Source organism: Triticum dicoccoides, chromosome 7A, assembly GCF_002162155.2.
Source record: "Triticum dicoccoides isolate Atlit2015 ecotype Zavitan chromosome 7A, WEW_v2.0, whole genome shotgun sequence".
NCBI classification, from domain to species: domain Eukaryota; kingdom Viridiplantae; phylum Streptophyta; class Magnoliopsida; order Poales; family Poaceae; genus Triticum; species Triticum dicoccoides.
The window spans coordinates 598458644-598472199 of record NC_041392.1 but is presented as its reverse complement, the minus strand read 5'-3'; the positions used below and the strand labels follow the sequence as shown (position 1 = coordinate 598472199).

The 13556-nt window shown below is 44.7% G+C and overlaps 2 protein-coding genes across 4 annotated transcripts; both read right to left on the bottom strand.

Annotated features, from left to right (window-relative positions):
- Positions 1-34: 34 nt before the first annotated feature.
- Positions 35-3779, bottom strand: LOC119327424 (pentatricopeptide repeat-containing protein At1g03540-like). 3 transcript variants are annotated; one of them, XM_037600531.1, is made up of 3 exons: positions 1551-3779; positions 720-884; positions 35-648 (listed from the first exon to the last, which is right to left on the bottom strand). In XM_037600531.1, the coding sequence occupies exon 1, from the start codon at positions 3747-3749 to the stop codon at positions 1908-1910; it is 1842 nt and encodes a 613-aa protein (XP_037456428.1). In that variant the 5' UTR covers positions 3750-3779; the 3' UTR covers positions 35-648; positions 720-884; positions 1551-1907. The 3 variants fall into 3 exon arrangements, with proteins under 3 accessions (XP_037456428.1, XP_037456427.1, XP_037456429.1); XM_037600530.1 differs by having other exon boundaries at positions 35-884; XM_037600532.1 differs by having other exon boundaries at positions 35-818.
- Positions 3780-8247: 4468 nt separating this feature from the next.
- On the bottom strand, positions 8248-10661 carry LOC119331843 (recombination repair protein 1-like). The gene is made up of 3 exons (XM_037605018.1): positions 10566-10661; positions 9961-10376; positions 8248-8682 (listed from the first exon to the last, which is right to left on the bottom strand). The coding sequence occupies exons 1-3, from the start codon at positions 10578-10580 to the stop codon at positions 8565-8567; spliced, it is 549 nt and encodes a 182-aa protein (XP_037460915.1). The 5' UTR covers positions 10581-10661; the 3' UTR covers positions 8248-8564.
- Positions 10662-13556: the final 2895 nt, after the last annotated feature.

Genomic DNA, 13556 nt, shown 5'->3' with positions numbered 1-13556 from the left:
CATCATCATATCGTACGATAAAAGCTCACAGGGCAGCACACTAGGTTCGGTACCCGCCTGCCTGTTGCCAGCAACCGGCAGAATATCAGAGCCCGGACCTCAACTCAAGTGAAGCCTCAACTCTGAACTGAAGCCTCGAAAGTGGCCGACGCATGGATCCTGTGGCACCGGTCTTCATTTCCCTGTGCCAAACCCCAGCCGGTCAAAAAACACAGCTCCGAGCCTCAGGTCGAACCGTGCTGACGGCGCCGCTCCCTTGATCTGCTCCTTCAATTATAGTCCATGGATGGGCAGAGGAGTAACGGCAGGGTTTTCACCGGCTTGGTCAGTTTCATCCGAGAGGCGAGAGCCCTGAGAGCAGCTGAAAATTTTCCCCGCCGCTCCTGGCTGAATCCACCGCCCGGCGTCGGCTGGTGCAATGGGGGAACCAAAGCAGAAACTGAGTTAGGGTGTAGATGAGCATGTGAACGACGTACAACTGGTGAACTGGGTGCCGCATCTGTCGGAGATCTGATGACATGAGCTAGGAGTTTGAGTTTGACAGCTGGGTGTCCTAGACTGAAGCCCAGGATGAAGCGTCATCGACATAGGCAGGCCAGGCGTGTCTCCGAATTGTCCCTCGTTTCGAGCACATCTGACGTATGTATGCTACAGTACCAATGATCGGTTATGGGGATCAGGGAGGGCCATCAATCATCATGCTAAGTAGGAGTACTTACTAGTGGCTCCACGCGTTCAATCATTCTGCATCTCTGCTGCACCAATCACGATCGGCCGCGGGGTAAGGGCTCTCTCCTCGCATCCTGAGAGCACTGTCTCTGGATTTATAAGTACCATTAGATCAAGCACGGAGGTCATGAAATAACCAAGCATCGATCAAGCGCCTGCGATTTAGCATAGGGCCATATGCTTCAGTTAGTACCATTGTCTAAGGCTTAACCCTTTTTTTCTCTCTCTCAAACACACATCAAAATGCCTGTCGTTTGTATATATTCACTAAAATGGCGTAATCTGAGGTTAAACCTATACATTTTCTTTGTTCCATGGAAGAGAATTGAGATGGCAGGCAATAGAATCATTGATATCATACATATAGATGCTAATCATTACTACTCGTGACAACAACTAACAATGTTCTGTGATTTCAGTCTCATGAATGTTAAGAGGAAATAAACAGGTAGCACCGACTACTATTCCTCATTATCACCAAAAGAAGCTTGTCTACGAAAACTATTTACATGCATCAAACTGTACAACTGTGTTCAAATCAAGCATAATACGCAGGAAATGTTTTGAGATTCTTGCATATGCCATATACGTTAAAGATTAATTCAAGCTACCCTACACAGTGACACACAGATGCCTTTGAGAAAAAAAGAATACAAAGCTACCCTACAAAAATATTCTAAAATGCCTCTGCAGTTGGATTAATATAGCATGTTAGCCTGCTAGCAGCTACGCTATCCATTATTAATGGAAGCAAGCATTTCATCTCTCTGAGCAGAGACATAAGAAAAACAATTACAGAGCCAAGTACAGAGAAAACGTACTTGTCATTACAAATGAAGCCAATAAGTAGACAGCCTGTCTGAGAGTCCCACTTTTGTGTTAATGGTGGCTAAGGCCATCCCATCCAAGCCTGCCATGTCAAATAAGGGCATCGCACCCACATAAACACATATGCCGCAAAGCATATATGAATATATGTGCTCGACAAATTATTCATGTCTCTATCAACTGACGCATTGAACTTTGCAAGACACCAGCTGGTATCAATTTTCAGGGATGCAGCTATAACAGTAGAGCATTTTGGGAACAATACATGCCAGAATTCATCCCAAACTCCAAATGACTCATAAGCCAATCACAGGACAGAATCGCAAAAGCAGAGACAGAAAATGTTAAGGTCAGTTGTCACATGTGATGATGTCCTCGGAGGCTACTAGTTCTGAAGCTGCCCCATTAACAGTTGACATATGTTGTTTGCTTCTGTTTACATCAATCCAGCTCATTCCGGGCTCCTTTTCGACCTTTCTTGATCTCATCAGCCTCCTTATCTCTAAAGCATCTTCCCACCGTCCAACTGTTCTGTACACATTTTCAAGAAGAACGTAGCTCAAGTGGTACTGAGGCTTTAACTCCATCATTTTCTTGGCAACCCTTTCTGCTACATCTGGGTTTGAATGTGTGGAAGAAGCACCAAGGATTGGTGCCCACAAGGACGAATCATCTCTGAAAGGTGACTTGTTTATCAGATCTTCAGCCTCCTCCAGAAGTTCTACTCTGCTGAGAAGATCAACAATGCAATTGTAGTGTTCGATTCCGGGGGCAATGCCATAGTCTTTGCTCATAGATTTGAAGTAGTTCCGTCCTTGCTCAACCATTCCAGTATGATTACACGCAAAAAGAACACCAATGAAACTGACGTAGTCGGGTTTCGCCCCTTCGCTGACCATCCGATTGAACAAATTGATAGCGTCCTCAGCATGGCCATTCTGAGCGAAGCCGCCAATCATGGCATTCCAAGTAATTGTGTTACGGACACTGCTCGCTTCAAAAACTCTATAAGCATAGTCTACAGCGCCACATTTTGCATATAGGTCTACAAGTGCAGACTCAACAACCACATCTCTCCAGCCTCCACTCCTCAGAAACCGGCAATGGATCTCTTTTCCTGGTTCTACAGAAGATAGACCAGCACATGCCCTTAGAATAGTCCCCAAGCTATATGAGTCATCGTATTCCCTATCCATCTGTCGAAACAACACAAGAACCTTCTCGTACTCCGCATTCTGGCAGTAACCTCCAAGCAACGCACACCATGAAACTGCATTCCTAACCTGCATCTTGTCAAACACCTTGCGTGCCTCCAACATCGCCCCACACTTGGCGTACATGTCGAGCGTGCTGCTCTCCACAATCACATTCCCACAAAGACCGCGGGTCAGTATCTGAGCATGTGCCTCACGGCCCTGCCTCGCCCTCTTCAAGTTCCCTAGCGCTGTCATCATCGAACCAAATGTGCAGCCATCCGGCTCAACCCCATTCGTCATGACCATAGTCCGGAACCACCTCACGGCTTCCTCATACCAATGGTTCCGCACAAATGCTGATAACAACGATGTGTAGCATATCCCGTCAGGGGCGCGCATTTCCTCGAACGCCTTCCGTGCGTCACCTGGTGAAGCCGCATGGCCATACATGTCCACCAGCGCACTCAGCACGATGTCGTCGTCGTTGAATCCGCGGACAAGGATGCTCCCGTGGACGCAGGCGCCCGCGTTGCGGTCGTGGAGCACAGCGCAGGCCTTGACGGCGGCGGAGAGTGCGTGGGCGTTGGGTGAGACACCGTCCGCGCCGGCAGCCATGGACCTGAGCGACTGGAGCGCGCGGCGGGGAAGCCCCGCGCGGAGGAACGCGGCGAGGATGGAGGAGTGCGCGACGACGTCGCGCTGAGGGAGGTCGTCGAACGCCCTGAGCGCGTGGGGGAGGTGGCGCGGGAGGCGGACGTAGAAGGCGAGGAGGGCGTTGGCGAGGTAGCGGTCGGCGAGGAGGCCCGCGCGCGCGGCGCGGGCGTGGAGGCAGTACCCGAGACGGGGCGGCGGGTGGCGGAGCAGGACGGCGGCGAGGGAGAGGGGGGACGAGGCGTGCGCGGCCGCGAGGCGCGCCGCGGCGGGTAGGTCCTGGGCGTCGAGGAGGCGGAGCACGTCGCTGTGGGGCGCGGACAAGGTGATCCTCGGCGGTGGCATCGGGACGCGGCGCTCCAGCCGCCGGGGCGTGGCGCGGTGTCCCGGCGTCGTGGTCTTTTCTTTTTCTCGCGGAGGAATGCAGTGCACAAAAGAGACTTGAAATTTCATAGCGGACTTTTCATGGGGCCGACCGATTGAGGCCAAAATTACCAGTAGTACTGTTTTTCTTTACCCTTATATAAGGATGGATTTTTCTAAAGGACTTTTATAACTATCAGATGTTCGGATTTTAGCAATAGACAACAATGATTTTTACTTCACTCTAATTATATACATGCATGCATTAGAATGACTAATTTTTCTTTCACGTGCACTCCTCCCTTTAATTACACGCATATATGCACTAAAAAACAAAAAGTTGATGTCATTCTAGATTCTTTTTTTTCAAATTTCAAAATATTTTGTAGCTCAAACCGTCGTTCCGATTGAAAAGTTGTCTTCACAAAAAAAATCGTCTCGACGAGATTTTCGAAACTCAATCCCATATTGATATATTCTAATGACTTTTTTTTGGACCAAAAGTTACTACATCTAGACTATGTAAGTTATCACGTATGTCATACATAAGTTACCATGTGATTTACATAAAAGTTTCGGGGTATGTTTTCGACAGACTTTTATCGCAGGGTCAAAAAGTGACTATGACGCAGTGAGTTATCAGCTTTGTTGTGTATATTACTATGTTGCACAAAAATTATCGGGGTATGTTTTTCAACAATTTTTATTCCCTCGGTCAAAAAATTACCACGATATTTGTATATGAGTTATCAGCTCTCATGTGCGTGTATTATCATGTTATTTACACATGAATTATTAAGGGGTATTTTAACAATATTTTTCCTGATCAAAAAGTTACCACGTGTGGATTAAGTAAGTTATCAGCTCAGTTGCATGTATATTATCATGTTAATTACACACAAGTTATTAGGGTATGTTTTCAACAAACTTTTATTCCGAGGTCAAAAGTTACCGTGGGGTTTGTAGTGAGTTAACAACTTTATTGTGTGTATAATACCGTGTTATTTGCACACAAAGTACCGAAAAAAATGTTTTTAACAACCCTCGCCCCTCCCCCCCTCCCCCCGCGGTTCACCTAAGTATGAGGTATGCAGTGCTTCTATAGCCATGATATTCACGCAAATGTTATCGAGGTTATATTTTTCAATAAATTTTCCTCGGGGTCCAAGTTATCATGGTGTTTATACCCAAGTTATCATGTATATGATGCGTTATTATCATGATGTTTATATAAAATTTATCGGGGTACATTTTTGACAATTTTTTTTCTTCAGGTCAAAATTGTCGTGGTGTTTGTACCTAAGTTATCAGGGTTGCCATGCGGAAAATACCGTGTTGTTTACACATAAATTATCGGGGAGATGTTCAATATTCTTTTTACCCCCGGTCGAAGTTACCATGACATTTATATGTAAGTTATCGGGTCCCGGTACACAAATTACCATGCCATTTGCACAGAAGTTACCGGTGTATGTTTCAACCCAAAAAAATCCCTCATGTGAAGTTGCCATGATATTTACAACGAGACTACATGGGCAAGGTATACAGCCCGTTGGTATATAGGAGACTACAAGACAACTTGGAAAATCTAAAAAAACACAAGAAGAAAAATGTTTTTTTTTTGCTCATATGAAAGGGAAAAAAGCTAAGGCAGGGTGAGTTGGTTAGTACACTGCTACTACATTGTAGGAGTTGTGGGTGAAAAATAAATCCTGATCTGTACGTGGGCTGGGCTAAAATTCTGCTGCATGTGGGTTGCACCATGAGAGTAAAGAGACAACCATGCATAAAATTTACACAAGAAAACTGGACTTAACCATGAACGAAAAATGACAGGAAAAAAGAATAAAATAAGAATGGTGAATAAACTGAATAATTAGCTGGTCCATTTTTTGGTTTGTACAAAGAATGCACGTGTGTTTGAGTCAAATAATGTTAAAAGCGTAACTTCACAAAGACAATAGCTGGCCGAGTTGATAACACCATCTTGCCCTCACGCTATCAACCTGGGTTCGATCCCCATGATCGGACATTATTTTTCTATCCTGTTTGTCCGGATCTAATCATAAAATCCTAACGTTTGGAAGTTACAAATTTCGTTTTCTAAAAAAGAAAGGATGAGATTAGCATGAAATGACCTTGTTTTGAAAATATTTCAAGATCTGACTTTTTTACCGGACATTATTTTTCTATCCTGTTTGTTTGGATCTAATCATAAAATCCTAACGTTTGGAAGTTACAAATTTCGTTTTCTAAAAAAGAAAGGATGAGATTAGCATGAAATGACCTCGTTTGGATCAAATAGTACCTGGTATTCCATCGAAATGGCTTGAATCTTGTTGTTTTGGTTGCATTTGTAGCACTAGATGAAACCCTAGCTCTTTGATTTCCTAATTTTTGGGCCATGTTTGTTCCTCTCCATTTATTATAATTTTGGTTCTTGTACCACATATAATCATTGACTTGGATTTGAGATAGAATATTTTTAGTCATGAACTAAAAATAAAAATGTTGTATTTGTGTGTATAGGTGCAAAAAAAAATTGAATGTCATGTTGTTTTGGCACATATGTGATGACCGTGTCATTGTTGAAGGCGTGTTTGAGTGAACACATTGCTTTCATTCATGGCGGTGCATCATTGAGTATGTGACATAAGTAGATATATGTTATGTTGGTTGCAATGTATCTATATGGTGAAACTTTAGTAATGTTTCCCCCAATGTATGGATGTAAGAGTCAAGTTGAAATAGATGTGTCATGTTCATATGCATGGATGTTTAATGTTGTTTTGTCATGTGTGTGGTGTTCATGACATATTCAAATCCATGTATATGTTTGGCTCAAAGGCTACATTACACATCCATGTATGTCTTACTAAATTTGTTTGCAAGTATGGATGTTTTCATAGATGCATGTATAAATTTGTTTGCAAGGACCACCTTCCTTGGCATCAAGGTCTGGAGGAATGAAGTTGTTTGCCATTCACCTTGAGGATTCAACAACTTGTCGGTGGAGGCGACCAACCATCATGGGTGTTGTAGCTCCTTTAGAACCACCGTCGCTCGTGCTCAGGATCCCCATCAGAGGCCTTTTCTAGATTAAGGGAGCATACCCCCATCAATGAAAGCAAAAATCTACCGAGGCAAAGTACCAGGAAGCGGAGCCGAGGCTGGCCTTCCCACCTAGTCTCTCTCTCTCTCACCAAGAGGGTAGACAAGTACGAAAATGTCCACGACAACAGCTCGATCTGGCGTGACCTAGTGCTTATTCAAGCAGGATTCGCCAGATCCATCACTCCTACTTCACTTTCACCACAGAGGAGTAGATAATGACATTGGCGACCACCGCGTGCTGCATGCAAGCAACGGGCAACTGCAATTGGCCGACATAACAACAAACAACCCTAAGGCCAACCTAGACCATAGTCTACTTCTAAATCAATGTTGTACATGGGTAGTCCGACCTCCTCTCCCACCCCATGTCGCCCAAGGAGGGGAGAGGAGTTGAGGAGACTATGGAGACTCTCACCTAAGGGAGGGAGAGGAGAGAGAATGGGAAATTAAAGTCCTCTTTGTCATGAGCTTTGTCTCTACATTCTGTATTGCCTTGGTGCTAGCTTGAATTTGTCTCCCATGTAATCCCCTGGTATAGAATTTGTCTCCACATTCTTATTGCTGCCATGAGTATCTCTTTTCTGTCTTTACACATCTCTGGTACATAATTCTTCAAATTGTTCATCTTCAATATAATCAAAGTCTTGATCATGTTCTCATCATTTCTCACCCTCCTTCATTTTTCTACAACTTTTATCCTGAAGTATATATTGACACATCAACATTTTTTGGATACGAAATGCTAGACTTACGGAAATGCTAGACTTACGGAAGGAGGTTACGAAATCAACCTACTGCCCCCCTCATGATTTCAACCATCCACTTGTTTTCTGCCACATTAGCCCGTAATAAAATTCCATAGCCCCCATCCGGTAAGTATAACATTGTTCTTTCGGACACTTTGGTCATGGGGGAATATTGGCCACACCCACTTTGTTTCTAACCTGCCCATTTCGATCCACTATCTCCATATTTATCTCCAAGACATTAGACATGCCCAGTGTTGATCCAACTTCACATAAAACCATCATATGTTTAGCAGTTTTATAAATAGGTGACTGAATTAGTACATATATATACTCAGAAATTTATAATTCGTAATCTCCGGATTTTTTGAGTTTCAGCTTCCACCTTTTACTCGAATTTTGAGAAAAATATGTAATTCCACAAGAAATCTTAGGGCATGTACAATGATGATATCTTAGGAGTGCCACATAGGATAAATGCTGAGATGAAGGAGAGAGAAATCATAAAAAAAACTTGTCTTCTCTTATTTAAGAGATGATCTCATAGCACAATATGTCTCACCATATTTTTAGAAATAGCTACTAGTTATTAAAGATAAGGCTAAAAGATAACCCATTGTATACATGTCTTTTTTGTCATTTGTAAATTACATGCAAGACTTGAGATAAGACTCTCTTATCAAACATTGTACATGTCTTTAGTGGTTTCAGGACATCACTTGCGCCTCTGTATTTTTAGTGTGTGTTGTAGAAGAAAACACCACACAATTTTATTGTAGGCAATACACTACAACTCCACCTGATTGCTTCACTTACAACCTTACACCTGACCGAATTAACTACTCCATGTTTTTTAACACTACACTAGTGTCTAAAAACGTTTTACATTATGAGACGCTTATTGAATCTGACAAAGCAAACCACCACAATACATCCCCTATTCCTCGTGAGCCTTCTCCTCACACTTCGTGCCACCTTCGCCCGCTTCCTCGCTAGCTGACTCTGCCTCCTCAAGAGCAATAGGCGCTGCCCCCGCAGCGGCCTCATCTCCAGTGCAGGGCCGGTCCTGAGGGGGGGCGAACGGGGCGGCCGCCCCGGGCCCCCAAAAGTCAGGGGCCCCCTCCCAGGGTATGTGCACGTATATGTATTACTTCGAGCGAAAATAAAAAATGAAGGCAAAGTGGCGAAGTCAGCGACGGCTCAGCCTAGGAAAGAAAGAGAGAGATGTGGGCCTTGCCAATGTTTGCACCACGTCCACGTACAGGCACAAGACGTGCACAGGAAAGGAATCGCTGGATTCACGGTTTCCTTTTTCTTCGTGATCGTTCGGTCGTTCTTCCGCTGATACCGCTGTTCTGTTCGTCTAATCGTCGTCTTCAACTCTGCGTCTCTACGGCCTCCGACCGTCCGACGAACGACGGAACGAGACGACGACCGCGGACTGCAGCAGCCAGTAGGTACATCTCTCCTCGTGCCCTCTGCGGCTCTGCCGTGCGGTCTGCCCTCTCTTCTAGTGTTCAGTGCTCTTCCTGGTTTTCTTAATCCTGATTCCCGAATCAACATGTCAATATGGAATTGTTGGCTGGGCGATCAAATCTTCGAGGATTGAGCACACATAGGCAGATTAGATTACAGAGACAAGGTACTATATTATGCCCTACCAGATTTTTTCATGATATTAGATGAAGATCATACGTAATTAATCTAATATTCTAATTAGCTTTCTGCTAATTGTTCCTTTAAATTTCATCAAGGTCATGTCGGCTCTGGGTAGAAAGTATCCATCCGCAAGTCATAAAAGAAAAAAGAAGGAGGCGGATGAGGAGAAAGAGGCATTAAAACGATCATTTTAAAATATTATAAGAGCAATACGAGCACTTCAAGAAATCAAGAGGAGTTGGCGATAGTTCTCGCAGTTGATCAAAAGCCATTCCGAAAGATGATGGTCATACCCTTATAAAAGACGATGTTGACATCAACATGGATGATACCAATGTGAGTGATCACGAGCCTATATTTAATTCAAAGCGGCAGAATATGCAGGTTTTCTTGAGAAACCGGTTATTACGGTAGTCTTGATAACAAAACGAGGGACATATTAGTGAAAAATGGGCCTAAAAGGAAAAAAGAAAACACTAAATATCCTTTGCATAAAACTTTAAAACATTTTTTGTATAGTCCTTACTCAAGAGAAATGAGTAATGGAGAGGTGCGTGGAATTATATCTAATATGATGATTACTAGTTAGACGATTATACTAAGGGCCCCGAAGGGCTCCGGATTATAGTTTCGCTCCGGGCCCCTGAAATCTCAGGACCGGCCCTGCTCCAGTGTCATCGTCGACGGGGACTACCGCCCACTTGGCCGCCGCTTTCTCGGTCTTCTTTGCCCCTTTCGGCTCAGCAGCCTCACCATCATCAGTGTCGTCGTCGACAGGGACGACCGCCCCCTTGGCGGCCGCTTTCTCAGTCTTCTTCGCCGGGCGGGGCCTTCCTTCCTTGGTTTCCTTTGCTCTATCTTCTGCAGGCTCGACAGCGAGCTTGGCTTCGACTTCCCGTGCTAAGCCCCGCCCCTCATCGGTATCAGCAGCGATCGTGACCTCCTCGTTCATGGAGTCGCCGTTGTCACGCACCTTTGCATCAGGAGCTTGTTCTTCCGCCTCTGTGCAGGGCGTGTCTTGGATGATCTCACGGTTCTTCTCCTCCTTTGAGCGATTGTCATTGTCATGAACAGGTGCTGCCATGACCTGCTGAACATTCGATCGAAAAGTGAGACACAAAAGTGACTAACATCCGGCATCAAACCAACAATCGACCACAAAGTAAGTCAAATAGGTCATGTATATATGCATGGCACCATTAGTTGTATGTTCATTGATTAGTACATATGCAACACAATATCAGAGGCTGATCAAGAAGATGCAGGTAGCTATAAAAACCTGAGCCGCCGCCATCGTGCAGGGCAGCAGGAGGAAAGGCACTGCCACCGTTTCGTGAGCGAGTGGTATATATGATCGCAAAGGCCTGATTCAGAAGAGTAGCTTTAGCTGGATGGATTTCGTATGTGAGGGTCCGGGTGCTTATATAGAGGTGCACGGGCAGTTTGGGCACTGAGCAGCGCATGTTACCAGGACGAACTAGAAGCAGCTAGCAGGCAGTAGATCGATCTCCGCACGCTTGAACCAATAATCACGAGATCCCCTTGGATCGAGTACTTTAGTTGGGATTATATATTTACACATACAGTGTCCCTTTGTATCAATGGCAGCTCACTGAAGATGCGGGGTGATGTCCTGCAGAGAGGCGACATGAGACCGATCGGGCTCTGTGTACGCGCCGGGGGCCTCGTGCCGCGCGGTGTAGAGCCTGTACGGGACAGGCGCCACCAGTCCCCCGTTCTCCCGGATCGCTCGCTCATGTGATGTGATCGACCACACACACGTACACACATCGATACACGGCTACCCAGCCGTGCCATCCCCTTGAAGCACGACGGCCGCACGAGATGCCGCCTCGGCCGGGACGCACGCTTTGGGCCGTGAGCGAATCCGTCGAGCGAGAGGCCGGGGCCAACCTATCAAAATATATGTTCCACGCATAGTAAGGACTAGCAAAACATGCTCGTGCGTTGCAACGGGAAAAAAATATCCATCCATCATGCTCACACTTTACAACATCGGCGAATCCTTTGAAATCTTTCACGATGCCACACAACAAACAACATGATAAGTGGTGTTTCGCAAAAAGCATAAGATTGGATGATTTTTGAATACTCAAGATGTTTCAAATTTATTTAACAACATAAATATCAATGGTAAACCGACATTTCCAAAATACCACATGTAAAGAAGATATTAATTAAGGTTGTATCGTAAACAAAATTTTAGAAATGATTAATATAATAGCATATTTAAAATCTGCATGATTTTTTGAGAGATTTCCATATATGACATGTTAGATTTTGGGTTTGAAAGTTATGAGTTAAAAAAAATTGAATGTGCCCGAAAATAGAAAAAATAAAAATAAAGTGGCTGGGCCAAAACTGAAACATCATGTGGCCCATCTGCTAAATAGGAGAGAATGGAGAAGGAGAAGATTTCTCGAAAAAACAAAAAGAAGAAGGAGAAAGAAGTGAAAAGGAGAGAACCAGGAATCGAACCCGGGTCTCAGGTATGGAGACGTGAGGCTAATACCACCACGCCACTCTACCTCGCGTTATGAATAATATGGGCTTACCTTAAATAAACATAAGCCATCCGCGATTTAAGTGAACCGTTTTTTCCCACTTACCGGTGGCATGGTGGGTAATTATTTACAACTTCAAGGGTAATTTTAGTGACGTACGACCAGAAGCACTATTTGCTTTATTAGTAGGGAAAGATATATATCACGAAATCACTAGCGCAGGCTGCTGCTTTTACTTCTTGTGTTTTTGTCATATTTATATAATCTCAAATGTCGAGGCACACGTGAACCAACCTGTGGTTGTATGGTTAGAAGCACTGTGGTATCACCAGCCCATCAGGGTTCAAATCCTGGTATTCGCATTTATTTCTGGATTTATTTCAGAGTTTCCGACGATGCGCATTCAGTGGGAGGAGACGGTCTTCTCGATGACGAGAGTGCATGCGCGTGTATATAAGTGCTTGTGTCTGTACTGATGTGCCCGGTTACCTTTCTTTCGTCCGTGTAAACATTGTGACGATCTAATAAAGCTTTGCAAGATTGCTAAAAAAAACCTAGTACCCCTAAAAAACACACTAGTTAGTTAGAAAATCCCCTAAGAAGCTAATTGGTTCTGAAAAAAAAGAAATAAAGCTGTGCAATATTGCTACAAAAACTAGTACCCCTAAAACACACTAGTTAGTTAGAAAATCCCCTAAGAAGCTAATTGGTTCTGGAAAAAAAGAAATAACTAGGTAAGAACATCTCAAAGGGACTCCCCAAAACTGCCCGATATATGTCCAGGTGACAATTCGGACTGAAAATTACGACCCAACGACTCGCCACTCCAACCATCCCCTTTTGTCCCGCCCCCTTGCCCGACCTCTCTTCTTACGTATTAGCCCTCCGCGTCCGCGCTGTCATTCATCTCTATCCTAGCCACTACCCACCTTCCTCATAGACATCGTGCCCACACAGGTGTTGGATCGGTAGAGTTCGTGGGGCTGCTGTCCGCGCCATTGTGAACGCGGAGCACCTCACCGGCAAGGACGTTGTGTCCCCCAGCACGCCTGGATGGCGGCAGAGGAAGTCCACGACCTAGACATGGACATTGTTGTGTTTGCGCCGGCACCATCCTCGACCGCACCCATGCCCGTGGACGACTCCGGCATGACTTCGCAAGGGTGGGGCATCTCGAAGAAAAACTGTCTCAAGTTCGCACCAATCTATTGGATTGGATGAAGAGGATGCGATAAGTGGACTTAGGATCATGCCAAAGATAAGTAGGAGCACGAGGGGGAAGAAGTGGGAGAAAGATAGGATCCTACATGATGGAGCGACGAGCAAAATGTTGGCCATGTGGGCAGAGTTCCTTTCAAACAAAGATGTGATTTTTTTAAAAGGAGGACATCAAGAAGGAGTAGAAGGAGGAGAGATACACACTCTACTTGAAGGTCCAAAGAGGGAGGGGTGAAATTTGACAAGGAGAGGGTGATGGAGAGGATGGAGATGGAGAATATGAAGGCATGATAGAATATGTACCTTGAGAAAACGAAGGCGATGTAGTCATGTAGAGCATTAAGGGTGAGATTTACATATATAGATAGATAGAGATTCAGTAAGGATTCGAGGATCATGTTGGTTGCACAAGCCCAATGTATGTCGATGCCAAGGAGGGATCATCAATGTGCGCAAAAAGACTATGCATGAATTGTTGAATTTTATTGTCATGGATCATATTGGCTTGTGTAGGACCAGATATCGAC